We start from the raw sequence: 14809 nt of genomic DNA on the forward strand, positions 1-14809 counted from the left end.
CGCGTCAGAAAAAGCTTCATGATTATGCTGGACATAGTCGCCAAGCAACGTATTGGCAAACTCCAGCAAATGCTCCCAGTCAATCTCCTGGGAATCCACAGAATCAGAGGCCACCTGAGCATACGAACGATCCTGATGACCGATTATCTCTTCGGGCGTATGCTTGGAGCGTTTACCCGCAGACTGAAAGTCAGGAGCAGGCGGCATCTCCTCTGTACACGGCACCATATCCTCCGGTTCCTCTGCATCAGAATCCGGACCAAGAGCGGCTACCGTTTGTTCAATAAAAGCCATATCCAGGCCAGCCATTCTTCTCTCTGATCAAAGGCGGGACTGCAAAATCAGTGCACCACCCGGATGCAGCAATCGGACTGCAATGGAGAACCGGACCGACACCCGCAGATGAACCGGGGTGCCGGGCAACGGGTCAACCACAGGTGAGGCTTACACGCGGCTGCGGCAGGCCTGCACGCTGACGCAGAGCAGTCAACGGGGCAGGCGCCAAGGGATCAAGCACAGGCGGTGCAGAGTGGCAGGGCACTGCAGGTACCTGTGACCGTCTCTTTTTTTTTTTCGTAAAAGGTAATTGTATTAATTACGAAAAAAATACAAGATTACTGGATTACCAGATACATGATGACACAAAGCCATCATGTGAAGAGGTTTTCTCTTTCTCTCTCTCTCTCTCTTTTTTCTGATTACAAGATACACGAGGGCCGTGTGGGGAAGCCCCGTAGTAATGCACTGAAAAGGTTACACCAATCATGGCAACGACCTAGAGGCAATCGCCATATGCCACGGATGCAAATCCTCCCGAGGGAGCAAGTCGGAGTGTCGGATGATATCTAGCTGCCAATGCAAGAGCCCTTTAAGCCTGGCAATATGTCGGGGTATATTAGAGGCCGAATCAAAGAGAAAAGCATTGCGCGTGGTCCAAATGTGCCAGCATCCCCAATATCTGAAAAAGTGAAATAAGAGCTTCTCATGCAACTGTGGCGGTGCGGAATACTTCGGGCGCACAAAAACCCAGTCGAAAGGAGTTAGCGAGGACCCCACCACCGCGCGCCAAATGTGCGACAAGAGTGACCAGATATTCTTGGCGAGCGGGCAAGAGAGAAAACGATGTCGGGCCGATTCCGCCGGTGTGGTACAGAAGAAACAATTGCCATTCGAGATGCGACACTTGGCAAGGGCCGAGGCCAGAGGAAGACCACCAATCATCACCCGCCAAAGAAAAACCTTGCATTTGAAAGGTGTCTTATTCAGCCAGCCCTCCATCAGCGTTTTCTGCCACCATGACAGCGATTTCCGCAGTCCCCAAACAGTATTAGCTTTCTCTCCTAGCCATTGGTGATCTTGAACAAGAAGATGATACACTTGATTAGTAGAGGCCTTTTCCAGACTCAGGCGGCCTACAAGGTCCCAGTCCTGCCAAGGGCGGTCCACAGTCAAGGCAGGAAAGGGTTGCCGACCCTGAAGCTCCGACGAAAGCTGCTCCCATAAATCACGGTATCCACGCGGGATCTTGAAGAGTCGCCGAGCAGTCCGAAACGATACGAGGACATTGCGAGTAGCAAGGGTAGCATCCGCAACCTGTGACCGTCTCTCTCTCTCTCTCTCTCTCTCTGTGCAGAATCCGCAGACCTGCAAAACCAGGGCACTGCAAGGCTATAGCCACAGGGCCGCAACTGGGCGCTGGTGCTGAAGCGGACGGACTCGAGCAGGGGGGCCCGAGATCAACAAGGCGGGCGAAAGCGTGAGAGTAGGCGCGGGAGGTAGGCCCCTGCGTCAACAGGACGGGCACGCGCCATGAACCCCTGACCAAGGGTGTGTGAGAGAGCAGCGGGTGGCCGCAGCGCTGCTCAGGCGGCGAGAATCTGAAGGCGCGTACCCATTAGTAGTAGGCGCAGCAACAGCACGTACCCGTCAGTAGGCACAGCGGGCGGAAGGTCCAGGCGATGGTGGGACGCGGACGTCAGGGCTGACGACCTCCACACAGGTTCGGGGGAAGATCCGCCATCGCTTCGTCCGCCTCTCTCTCTCCCACATCTCTCTCTCTCTCTCTCTCTCTCTCTCTCTCTCTCTCTCGCACCATCACAACTCTCCTCCCTCCCTTACGTTCTTCTTCCTCCTCTTCCTCCTGCTCCTCCTCCTTTGCCTTCTACTTCTCCTTCTTCCTTTTCCTTCTTTGTCTCTTGCCTTCTTTTTCTTCTCCTTAGTCTCCTTCTTCTTTTCTTCTTTTTCTTTGTCTACCTTGAAACTTCAAGATTCAGACTTCAAAAAATCTCTTACTCGCTTGAAGCTTATTGTTTGTAACTTGATGTTTTAAGTTATTCAATCTTGTAATGATCATGTATGATGTAACATATGTATGTGACATGAAGGCTTAAAGTTTTGTTTTGAAATTTGAGTAAACTATGTTTTGTGAGTTGTTATATAAAAGTATCTATGTATGGATTTAATTCTAAAATCCAAAACTCCACCCATTCCAAAATTGGATGGAACTTTTACATTTCATTTTTTGCTAGTTTCATTGTTTCATTTTCTGAAATCGGTACTATAATGTAGACTAGTGAGCTCAATCAATGTTTTCAAACATTGAAACAACTAGTCATGATCACATGGTGTTGTAGAACATTGATCGAAATAAACCTTATGAGGTTCATATAGATGCTAGCAATTACACCATAGGTGGTGCCTTATATCGAGACGATCAACCCATTGTGTTTGAGAGTCGTAAGCTCACTGATGCCTAGACACAATACACCATGGTAGTTTTCCATGCACTTAAAATTTAGTGTCATTATTTGTATGGCACTCGATTTTATTTGGATTGATCACTCTCTGAAATTCCTGTGCAATGAGCTTGATCTTTGTGGCAATATGTGGAGATGGATGGAGCACATGCAGGACTTTGATTTTGAGGTTGGGGTACTGTAAGGCCACCCTTAGTTGAATCTACGAGGTGAATGCTTTGTTCTCTATGGAAATCTCTACCTTTCTTTGAAGGGTTATTGCTATGGGGATCTTTACTTTGGTGGAATTGGACAATTAGTTCAAGACAAAAAAATAAACCGAAAAGCTTAAGTGATCTGAATTCCAAATCATTAAAAATGGTTTGTTGTTTAAACAAGGCAAAGTGTGTGCGTTCATGATGAGGATATCTACGGAAAAATGTCAAGTCATAAGACATTTGGCATGGGACACCTTATTATACATATTGGACTTTTATATTGGTTAGTTGATATTTCTATTGGTCGCACGTGAAGGATTTGGTTGAGTTTTATGCACACGAGTGTGTGTAGTGTTAGCTTAATAAAGCTGAATGGCAAAGACGAGCATGGATATTGGCAATTGCATCCCTTATGAAATTTGGATAAGAAGTGGAGTAGTATCTCTAGAAATACTTGTAGTAGGATTGCCTTGCCGAAATTGTGGTCATGATTGATTGATTGACTAAAATGGCTCGATTTTTTTCAATGAAGACAACCATTAAAAGCCATTAGGTTGCTAGTGTCTTTGTTGAGAACCTTTATAAATTTTTTCGTTTTCCTTATGATTCATTAGTATTTGTGATCCCAAGTTCACCGGCCATTCTTGGAAAACAGTCTTCTAGAAATCAAAGACCCAATTATCTATGTGGTCCTTGGGATATCCTAAAACTGATGGACAAACAAAAAGAGTAGATTAGAGCATGAGGCTATACTGCATGCATATCATCTCCTATACACAATTTGATAGGGAGCATTATCTACCATTGATTGTGTTCACTTGTAATACTTAACACTTGGCTATTGAATATAGGTGTTCATACTAATGTATAGTAATGAGCTGAAACAATTGATTGTCATCGAGTTAAAGGGGTGCAGTTGCAAATATGAAGTTGAATTCTTGCATGACATGTGGGACACATTAATGATTGCAAATGAAAACAATTCAAACAGCCTAGGATCGTGCTATGTTTTATCCTTAACCAAAACTATTCCTCGAGAACTCCAAGAGGGCATGTGAATGTACCTTCAAGTAGGATCCCAATTTGATAACTACTGACAACAGCTATGAATTATCTTCATGATATTGTAGACCATTCCAAATTATCAAGAAGAGTTAGTAACATCTCTTACCAATAGGATCTCCGCCCAAACATCCAAATTCATTGTGTTTTGACATTAGTTGCTTAGAAGAACATCTAGGACAAGGAGAATTAATTGTCTTGATCGACAAAGTCCCGCGATGAGTGGAAGATGTATCTCGTTATGTTCCACTCAAATTGAAATTGGTTTTTAATTGTAGGCAAAAAAAACCTTGTAATCCCATTTGTCTTGAGTGTTTTTTCAAGTAGCAAGACAAAACTATCTAGAGGTGGAAGAAAGCTTGGCACTTGATACTCTCATTGAAGTGTTGCTTTCCTCACTTTGCTGATGAGAGTATCATGGAGGATAGCAATAATTCACAAGAGAGGAAGCATTTTATTCTTGGACATTCAAGATGGGTACTTGCAACATTGGTCACAACCTTAGGTCTTGGTGACTTAGTTTCAATGCAGTAAGGGCGCTTTAGGGTTAGAAAAGCTAAGGTCTATTTATACTTTGGGCCCGTGTGTGCACATTCATTATGTGATCACTATGCTTGGATTCAAGGTTTAATGGCTATCGTATTTGTACATTGAAACAATGTGAATTGATGGTATGAGAGGCAAACTCTTTAGATGCAAGTGTGGGATGCAAAGGATGAAACTCCTTCTGTATCTAATTTTCCTTCAGGGTGACCCTTGGTGTGCCCTACATCTAGGACAAGGGTCTAGCCAGAGGGGGAGCAACTCCCTCTCCCCTAAGCAAGTTGCAAAAGATGCACTTGGATGGCCTATAGTGCATGTAATAAGCAAGTACCAAAAGGTTTTGCTATTTTTGAGTTCTACCTATGCAAGGTGAGCGATGACCGCAATGTTGATATTGAGGCTTGGACCCGACTCGGAAAAAGAAAACCTATGGTTTCTATAAATGGTTACTAAATGTGTTGTGTCTTGTGCACAAGTTGGATCCTAGGGGGACGTTTTAGTAGGTGTGCTAATCCATGTGACTCATGAGACACACTAAGCATCCTTTTGGTGCTAGGATGTTTAGTGAATCAAAAAGAGATTCCATTACATGATAAATATAAGAGCTTATTTGAATCCCCATGCTTCTTGTTAAAACATTGAGTTTGCAGTCGGGCAAGATTTATTGATGGATATGATGATATCAAAGGAAGGTGAACGATGTAACAACATCAATGAAGTAAACACCAATGATGTGCTTATGGGAATGTTAGCCTCAAGAGCATCTAATTTAGGGTTTAGATTGGATGAAGGATAACACCCTTGTGGCATAGAAGAAGATTGTAATGGTTTATGTGGTGTTCAAGAAGAGGTTTTGAAGGAATGGGAAGTGGTCTTGATGCTATATTATCCTTGAAAATAAATTTCATACATCCATTCTTCCACAACATAGCCTTTGCTTTCTTGGTCAAATTGATGGCATTACTCCTCTTATCTTTAAGGTGTCCAGAGTCGGTGACCTTGTGAATAGAATGAGAAGAGGAGGGAGTTTCGGAAATCAGTGGGTCCATTTTGATTAGCTCATACAATCAAAGGAAGGGTAACAATGAAGCACGTGTATGGCCCGTGCATTAGTGAGCTTCTTGTCATTACAGTCGGTGAGTTCCAAGCGGAAGATGAGAGAGCCTAAAACACCTTCTGGAAATGATGCATAAAGCAATGCTGAAAGGGGCGTTTTGAATAACTTCAATTTTTGGGCTTTATGGCTAATGCTGTGAGGGAGTGTACTATGTAGACCCATATGATGAATCACACATTGAAGAGTACAAGTTTCTATGGATGAAATGGAAGAGTGCGGTATCTGAGCTTGAAAGTTGAAGTTGAAAGATACAAAGAAAGCCACCTTCTGTTCTAGACTCCTTATCACATGTGCAGGAAGGGGAGCTTCCTCGACTACTTTCTTGGTTTACTATGTGGGTTGTTCTTGTTTCTCTTTTCTGTCTCTCTCTCATTTAATTTATTAGTATTAATAATTAATAATTATTATTATTTTGGGGGTAGGGGAGGGGAGATGTTTCTTGTTAAAAAAACCTGGATATCAAAAATGTTTCAACAATAAGTTTGGCTGTGACAAAGCATTCAAACATGAGGATGCACATGGGAATGTCAAGTACTTTTGCAAATCATATATAATGAATTCCTTATTTTGCACCACGTTAGTTGAGGGAGCTTGCTTTAATCTGGTTTCTTTTGTTTGCCCAACTTTCTTAGCTCACTTCTTTGAGCCCAGTCATTTTGAAGCTCAGTTTCTGTTATTCCTCTCTATAGGTTATTAGTTTCACAACTGGATATTATTCGGGATGTGTTGCATATTACACCATCTTGTCTAATCATTAGTTCATTGACTTATATAAATTTCAGTTTTTCAGAATCAATCCTTGCTTTTCATTTATTATTGAACTGTTCCAAACATGCCATATCAAGTACAGGCATGTTTTCTGTTCATGTAATTGATAACAATCTGTCCTTTTGTAATTTTATGATGAGCTTTGAACCTTGTGGAAAGAAAAATCATATTCAGACTGAATTTTGTTGAATGTGCTTTTGATATGCCATTGATTATCTTGGGCACTGTGGTCATTGGTGCTGCTTTTATGAGTCAGCCCCTTTTTGGCACCCTAGATTTTGCCATTAATTGTGTGCTCATTATAATGTGCAATTTACCTGTCTGTTCTATTTTTCCTTTGGAACTTTAAGACCCTCACTATTTTGAGTTTTGTGGCCTGTGTTGTATTTTCATTCAAATGTGCATGTGTATCTGTGCAGATAATTCCACAAGCAATTTGTTCCAGATATGGACTTGCCATTGGAGCGAATTTAGGCTGGTTGGTGCGAGTCTTAATGCTGGTCTGTTTCCCAGTAGCATTCCCTGTTGGCAAGGTGAGTGCTCATTTGCATTTTTCTATTTATTTGGGCCTGCACATGACTGGTAGAACTAAGATTTTCTTGAGAAGCAACACGTGACACAGAAATTGACTAAATACTTGACCAAATGTGCAATTTGAAGACAATAGGGTCCTGTGGACTTCATTGATTCCATTGCAAGTCATTCATGGATGCTACTAGAATTCATAAACTTGATCTCATGTATAAAGTGTCTTGTTTGGAATAGATTCCTAGAAATGTATTATTTGTTGCACAGTTTTTGATAAAGCAATCAGTTTTTAGGATCAGTAGTACTCTTGAAGTCATAATTAGGTCTTGAAGACTGCATCATAAAAAGGTAGAATGAGAGAGAACTAGTATGACTGGGTACATGGCTTCCACGATCAGGGAGAACTTTCATTTTAACTTGAGTCCAATATTCCAAAACAGAATTATTGATTGGTGTATATAGTTAATGGCTAGTGGTACATTTCTGGATGTTATTCTTTAAACTTGTGAAAGAACTTTATGGGAAGTGAGTTCTAGTATTGAGGATCTTGAAGTGTGAATTATTGTGTAGTACGGATTCATGGGTCTTGAAAATCGCTATCGTGTCATGTGGTTGGAAGAGGAAGATGTGTAAATCATCTCATGGAAAGAGTTATCATATAGTGTTGAGAGTATATGTTATGAGAATTTACATTTATGGAAAGGGTGTAAGGTATCTTGTCTAAAATGTGAATAATGACAAGAATAACTTCTATGTAATATGGAAGATAATAATGTCCTACTGATTACAGAATAGTCCTATATATTATGCACTGTTAAACATAATTGTTTGCAATTTGAATTATGAGGCATAATCCTGTGTAATGTGGAATATGGATCACAAGTTTTAGAGATTGGGTCAAAAATACATGTACTGGAGAGGGTATTCAATTTTTGCATTTGTCCAATGTGAATCAATATGAAAGTGTTCTGTAATTTCCTTTGTAGCTGTTTTAAAAAGTAATGGACATCAGGTGAACTTTACATACGCTAGATTAGGGTTGGCAGTGACGATCAATCAAGACTGCTAGTGATGAATGGATTTTAACTCTGGATTTGTAACTTGACACATTTTATTTGGGTGATGTAGCTGTTTAATATACACTTGATGCACAACCTTTTTAAGAACAGTTCTGACACAATCACTTTTTCTGGTCCAGAAATATCTCAAGTAAAAATAGATTTTTCAAGGGACTTTCCAGGTCTGAAGATTACATGTATTATAGAATATTTTGTGGGCCTTTTCAGATCTGAAGATTATGTCTTAGCTAGAAGCTTCTTGAAAGGATATTAGAGATGTACTTACTAGACATCAATTTGAGACTTTGAAGTTTGTAATCAGGGTTAAAAGCTGAACTAGAAGGCAAAGCTAAGAATGAGAGAGCTAAATTTATACATAAAAGATAAGATGGAGAATAGTTCTAAGGCTTCCAGGATCATTCATGAAACTACAGGCCATGAATTTTTGGGTTAAGAGCTGCCAGGTCCCAATTTTCCTTGTGAGTCATATTCTCTGTCTATATTTTTCATGAAGTTGAGGCTGCACTACTTTATTTTCATGATGTTTGCCTCTGTTATTAGGCAGACATGTTGGCACCAAAATATGACCAAAAAGGAAATCGTACATCGAATGTCTGATAACTAGAGAAGCAAAAGAAGAAAGTCAGCCTGATGTGATTTATTTTCACTGAAGTATGGAGTGCTGAAAGTAATTAAGCATAGTGGGGCTGAGATATCATGGAAGGCCATCTCCTTTGGTGGTTGATGATGGCTTTGGTCTGTCAAAAGGGTCAGGGGATGTAAATGTGGTCCTGTTGGGGTGTGGTTGTCGTGCTTGACACAATGCTATAGCCCTATCCAAAGAAATGCCTCCTGAAGATGACATACTGCATGATGAGCCTGTGGGTGCCTTGGATGTTAGGGGATTCTAGGCCTATGGTATTGCCATTGAAAAAGTTTTTGAGACCTCTTTGCCGGGGGGGGGGGGGGGGGGGGGGGTGGTGTGCTGCTCCCTGTCTTCAAGAATGTCTCTTGTAGTGCCTAAGTTCCAAGTAAGAAGAGGCCCGAACATCTTTGATCCTAGAACTGCATGACCTAATCCATGGGAAGTGAATTGTCGCCAGCAAGCTTCTCAAATAGATGGCCTCTGTGGTGCCATCGTAGAGAGCCTTGTACTCCACCTCCACAATGGAAGAGAATAGGGAGGAGGAAAGAAGAAGATAGAAGGGAAGAGTAGAAGGAGGGGTGAAGGAGGAGGAGGAGGAGATAGGAGAAGTAAAAGGGGGAGGAGGAGGCAAGAAGAGAAGGAAATAAGAAGAAGAGGGGAAAGAGTAGAAGAAGAAGATAGGGGAGGAGGAGATGAAGAGAGGAGGAGGAGGAGGAGAGGTAAAGAGGAAATAGAGGAGGAGAAGAAGAGAAGAAGAAGCAGAGATAAGGAAGGGAAGGAGTAGAGGTAGAGAGAGAGAGTAAGGATAGGAGAAGAAGGGAAAAACATAGAGATTGCCCCTACAAAAGCAAATCATGACCATAGTGTAAACCATTAGAGTAAGTACATCGAACATGTCTCAACACACACAAGCAAGCACTCCAATGTGACATTTTAATGCATTGAAATATTGACTAATCAAAGAAACAAAGTAAGCTAAATCTGCCTGGTATGAATCGATTGAAGAAGTTTTCCTACTACATACCTTTGTTGAGCTAGAAATTCATTTCATACTTATTAGCTCTTTAATTCCATACTTATTAGCTCATTAAAACAGCCCTAGAACATGCAAATTACCAAAAGTACCATTAAATGGGGAGCGGTTCTAGAGAGTTTTTGTGTTCCACATGCAAAATCCTAATTTGGGAGGATCCTTCCACATCTATAAATAGATGCCTATCATTTAGCTTCATCCTTGTGTGTAGGTTTCTCACTCCCACATCCAGATTTCAGCCATGAGCCACCTTCACTTTGCTGTCCAGCTCCTGCTGATTGCGGCATCATTCTCTCCAGCACTTGATGTCTCCATCCCTACTAGTGCCTTGCTTCCTAGGAGCCTCACATTGTTGTGTTTTTAGCTGCTAGATGTCACCTGTGGTTTCCTCATCATTGACACTTGGATCAGCTTCCGTTTACAGCTCTAGACTTGGCGACAAGCTGATCTCCACTTGGTGATTGTATCAGTCTGCGTTTTTGCAGCTGATGTGGCTGTCTGCATCATCCTCCACTTCCTTTGCTATTGCTTGGGTCTTCTATTACCTTGGTGATTAGCGTCTTGCAATTTTCTCACTCCGACAACTCTGATTGATGGTTACAACACTTGAGTTTCGTCTCTGATGGATGTCACAATTTAACACTTACTGCCCTACCCTTGAGCATTCTGTACATTGCTATATTCATTTACTGCATTGATTCATTCACCTCAGATTTTTCTTCTTTTTGTTTGTGTTTGTGTTTTTGTGTTTTGAGTTTTGAGTTTTGTGTGTAGGGTTTGACTTTTGCATGTCGTTGCCTAAGTCTTTGTGTTTTGGTTGTGGTTGTACTTTTTGTGTTTCCTTAGCACAAACCTAGCATATCTTTACACGTTATTAGAGTCGTTGCTCTTGTAAAGAGTGTCCTGCGGATATTGTGGAGGCTTGGTTTTGTGCGAGGTATACAAACGATGTGTAAGTGACTTGAAAATCTCTCAAACACCTTTTCAGGATCCCACGATGTCTTATTTGGCCTCTCTATCATTGGAGGCCTTGAGAAGGCGTTATGGACTCCGTGAGGAAGATGACATCCCACCTTCACCTTTACCTTCTTTTTCTTCTCGTGTTCTCGATTTCAATCACATGAGGAACGAGCTTGAAGAGTACTTGTGTATCACGTATAGTTGAGCTTACACCCATCCTACTAGCTTTGCTACTATATTTGGATTGGTTGTTGAGATTGATCATCTCTTCAATCATGGAGGACGTATGACATTTGAGATGATTAGTGACCCATTTTCTTCATCTTAGCTAGGCCTAGCGTCAAGTTTGTACAACTTGTTTGAGTTATATACATCAAAATACTCTCATGTTTCTCCTTTTGGTGTTCAGGATCTGGATGATTTTCAATATGTAAACTTCAATCAGGCTGTATCATCTTTTGTTTCATTTGAGTATATAAACCACTTTTTTCAAATCCCTCCTTTTCCATCCACTTTTGATCCACACCTTGATTTCCTCTCTTCATCTCAAATTGCACTCCACTTTTGCATTCAATACACTAGGAGTTGGATCCTCCATCTTTGCTTCTAGCACTTTCTCTTTCTCCGCATCATATTCCTATGAAGAAAACTGCTAGGGTTTGCATTGAGGACACACAGAGTGTACGACCATGACAGAAACACAAAGAGACAGACGCAGACATAGAGGGAAAAACTCAAACCCTAAACGCAAAACTCAAAACTCAAAACTCAAACAAAGAAACTCAAACACAAACAGAAGAAGGGTGAGAGAGAACACAACTTTGAAGTGAATGAATGTTGTAAATGAATGTAAGAGTGTACAATGTGCTCAAGGGTAGAGCAATGTCGAAGTGTGATGTCCACTGGAGACGGATTCTGAGTCTATGACCACTAGTCGGAGTGAAAGTAGAGGAATTGCAAAATGATGGTACCAGAGGTTGTTGGAGAACAAAACATAAGTAGTAGAGGATGCAGAGGGAAGAGGGCGGCCCCAGAAAGTTGCAAACGCAGCAGACAGAGTGTTACTTGATGGAGGAGAGCATCAACTTGCAGTTGCCTGGTAGTGGACCAAAATGCAGGGTATTGAAGGTCGCTTGATGGAGAAGGAGGGCTGCCTACTATTGCCAACAGCCAGAAGCTGCAAACATAGAGAGCAGATGAGGGTGGAGGTGCTGGCAATGAGGAACAGGGCCAAACGCAGCAGGAGAGATGGCACTAGGCAGTGGTGGGCGACAGCTGGAAGAAGGCACCAGGGCATTGCGAGGCTAGAGGGAGAGGTGGCAGCAGTCGCGAAGGCTGGACAGCCACGTGGAGGTAGACTGATGGCTGAAATCTGCACTGGAGAGTGTGAAACCTGCACAGACGGAATGAGGTTGAATGGGGGCAGCCTGTCTATTTATAGATGTAGAAGGGTGCCCATAAATTAGGGTTTTTGGGAGAGCATTGAAACTCTCTCGGACTGCTCCCCTTTTTAGGGTTTTTCATTAATTAAGTGTGTTTTGGGGCTGTTTAAGAATGCTAACAAACTAAAAAGCGTGTTTTAGCTCAATAATTCCACCCTTCACTGTCACTTTACACCTTGGTGTATCGTTAGGGGGAATGCTACCTTTTAACATTGTGCCTTTCATATATCCACAAGTGAGCACTTATTTTTAGCTTGGGACGACTGTGATGGGCATCCCTCTCACTTACCTTCGGCCACTCACCTCCTCATTTATCAACCTTCCAGCCACATGGATTTCTGTCCTCTTCTTATGGTGCATCGTCACACACTCCATGGGTCACTCTTACGCAGGGGTTTTAATTTGCTCCTCCACATGTTCTTCTCTCTTCTCCATGGGCTACTTATGTGGTCATCATCCTATGTCGAGTTAGTCCATGTTCGCATTTGGTTCTACTTTGCACACTTCTTGCATGCATGGTGGGCACTTTGGGATTAATTCCCAAGTGTATTCCACTTCCCCCACCCTACCCACATTATCCTTCCTACAGCAATACCATGCTACTATTCCTGTTGCTACAACCAAGAATGCCTTCACGGATAAGACTCGTTTTAACAGGTCAAGTTTCACCCCTTGGTTGAACTTCATGCAACTAGTGCTTGAATCTCAAGGTTTTTGGGACCTAGTTGTTGGTCTAGAGTCTATGTCGGCTCACTGCAATCGCATTCATCAATGGAGAGCCCGCAATGCCACAACCCATGTTGAGCTTATGTAGGGGCTGTTTACCGAGTTCCAGTCTCAGTTGCAACGTTTTTTTCTTGTATTTGAGTGTTGGAGTCATCTCATCGACCGCCATGCGATGCAAGATCGTACTTGACGAATTGTTAGCGACTTTGAGCTTCAAGAGTTTTCCATAAAGGAAGGGGATGATCTGAAAGTCAAGTTGGCAGAATATAAGGAATTATCCCTTGAATTCGCTACTATTGGCTCTTTCAAGTCAGAGGACAATTAGATTATGTTATTTTTGAATAAGCTGGATAAAAAATACTTCCACTTCATTCAACACAGCATCTTGTTGCTCCAATTTCCGACCTACTATGAGTTCGAATGTTGATTCTTGCATTATGCGAAGCTGCATGATCAAGTCCACAAGGAATCCTTCACATATTCTTATTCAAACTGGTGCCTGGTTGCGTCTTCTTCGCAAGGGAAAATTGGTGGTGGCAAGAACTCACAAGATGCGAAGGCAAGCCAAAACAAGAGTGATATCCCTTCCTCCAACAAGAACAAAAGAACCGAAACCCATCTAGCAACAACTTTGTAAGAAAAATAGGTTTTGCACACATTGCTAGAGATCAGGCCATGTGGACGAGGAGTGTCGTACCAAGGCTCAAGGTCTTCCTCCTAAGAATCCTCAGTAGATTGTTGTGATTTCCTTGAGTCTTGTTGGACAATCCAGTGGGGCTATGCCTCCCTTTACTGCCCTATTTATTCCTTCTGCAGCTTGTATCTTTTAGTATTCTTGAAGTATTAGCTGATTGGTCTGCTAGCTCTACCCCCATTGCACTCTTTACATCCATTCTTAGGCCACCCTCTACACCTCCATCTTGGATCACCTCTCCACCTTGTTAGGCGTTTCATTGGCAGTGACTTGTTGATGGCCGTATGTGATGGTGGCCATATCCTTAGTCCTTCCTTTTTTAGTCTTTTGTTGCCTTCACGCATACATACACACTCAATGCATTGTTTTTTTCATTTAGTTTTATTTTTCTATTTAGTTTTATTTTGGAGCATCTCACTACGAATCTCTGTTTTGTCGATGCTGATCTCCCTTTTAGGGTTTTGTATTTCATTGTAGGGTTAACATGTAGGCTTGCATTGGTCCTTCTTGGTGGTTTCAGATTCCTAGGAGATTTTTTTTCCCACCAGCATGGAGGCTTTCCTTCTTGAGATGGATTGTACAACCTCTCTTGATGTTATCATGGCGGTGTCTTTTGTCTTGCTCTTCTAGTCGGGGTGCTCTATTCTCATCTTCATCCATCATTATGGTTCTCAGTACCACATAAGTTCGACATTAGCCTTCTCTTTCTCCTTCGGCCTCGAGATCCAAGGTTGAGAGGGGTTTCCTATCCTTTCTTGATATTCTCCAAGTTTCAGCACTTATTCTTCAACATCGGCCTCCCTTCCTTGTTGTACCTCCTCTTTTGCATTGCATGATTTCATCATCTTTATACTAGGGTGCTTAGGCAAGTGAAGGATTTTTCCATGAGAAACATTGTTGAATTGCCACCTACTGCATGTGCATTCTCATCATGTAGCACACTCCTTTATGCATCTCATTGTGCAAAGCACACCTGGGCGGGGGTCGTGAGCTGTCTCTATCGGTGGTTCTTCACCAACTCACCACCACCTCACCATACTTCACCACTTTCCCTTGTCATTGACATCCTCAAGTAGTTGGGTTAGTTTCTTCATTCTCCCATGGGGCACAACTACTTGATAGGACACAAACCATCTCTTCTACCCCCAAAACAGGAAAAGAAAATTCAATGTGGTTCCATCCACCTTTGGAGGTCTTGGTAGGTCATTGGATAGTCAGCGAGCACCCTTTGTCCGATGCCTTGGCCTCTCTGGGGTGATCACTTGGACTCCTTTGGTAA

At 42.1% G+C, this 14809-nt stretch overlaps 1 protein-coding gene across 2 annotated transcripts in view; it reads left to right on the forward strand.

Moving 5' to 3' along the window:
- The window catches only part of LOC148020510 (DUF21 domain-containing protein At4g14240-like), a 102469-nt gene that overhangs the window by 41225 nt on the left and 46435 nt on the right, over positions 1-14809 (forward strand). For both annotated transcript variants that reach the window (XM_087698278.1, XM_087698279.1), the window contains exon 5: positions 6863-6976. In XM_087698278.1, coding sequence (XP_087554404.1) covers positions 6863-6976 — 114 coding nt within the window. The remainder of the gene's footprint in view (positions 1-6862; positions 6977-14809) is intronic.

This window comes from Lygodium microphyllum, chromosome 18 (assembly GCF_053477565.2).
Source record: "Lygodium microphyllum isolate KBCC chromosome 18, Lygodium_microphyllum_v1.1.10, whole genome shotgun sequence".
Classification (NCBI taxonomy): Eukaryota; Viridiplantae; Streptophyta; class Polypodiopsida; order Schizaeales; family Lygodiaceae; genus Lygodium; species Lygodium microphyllum.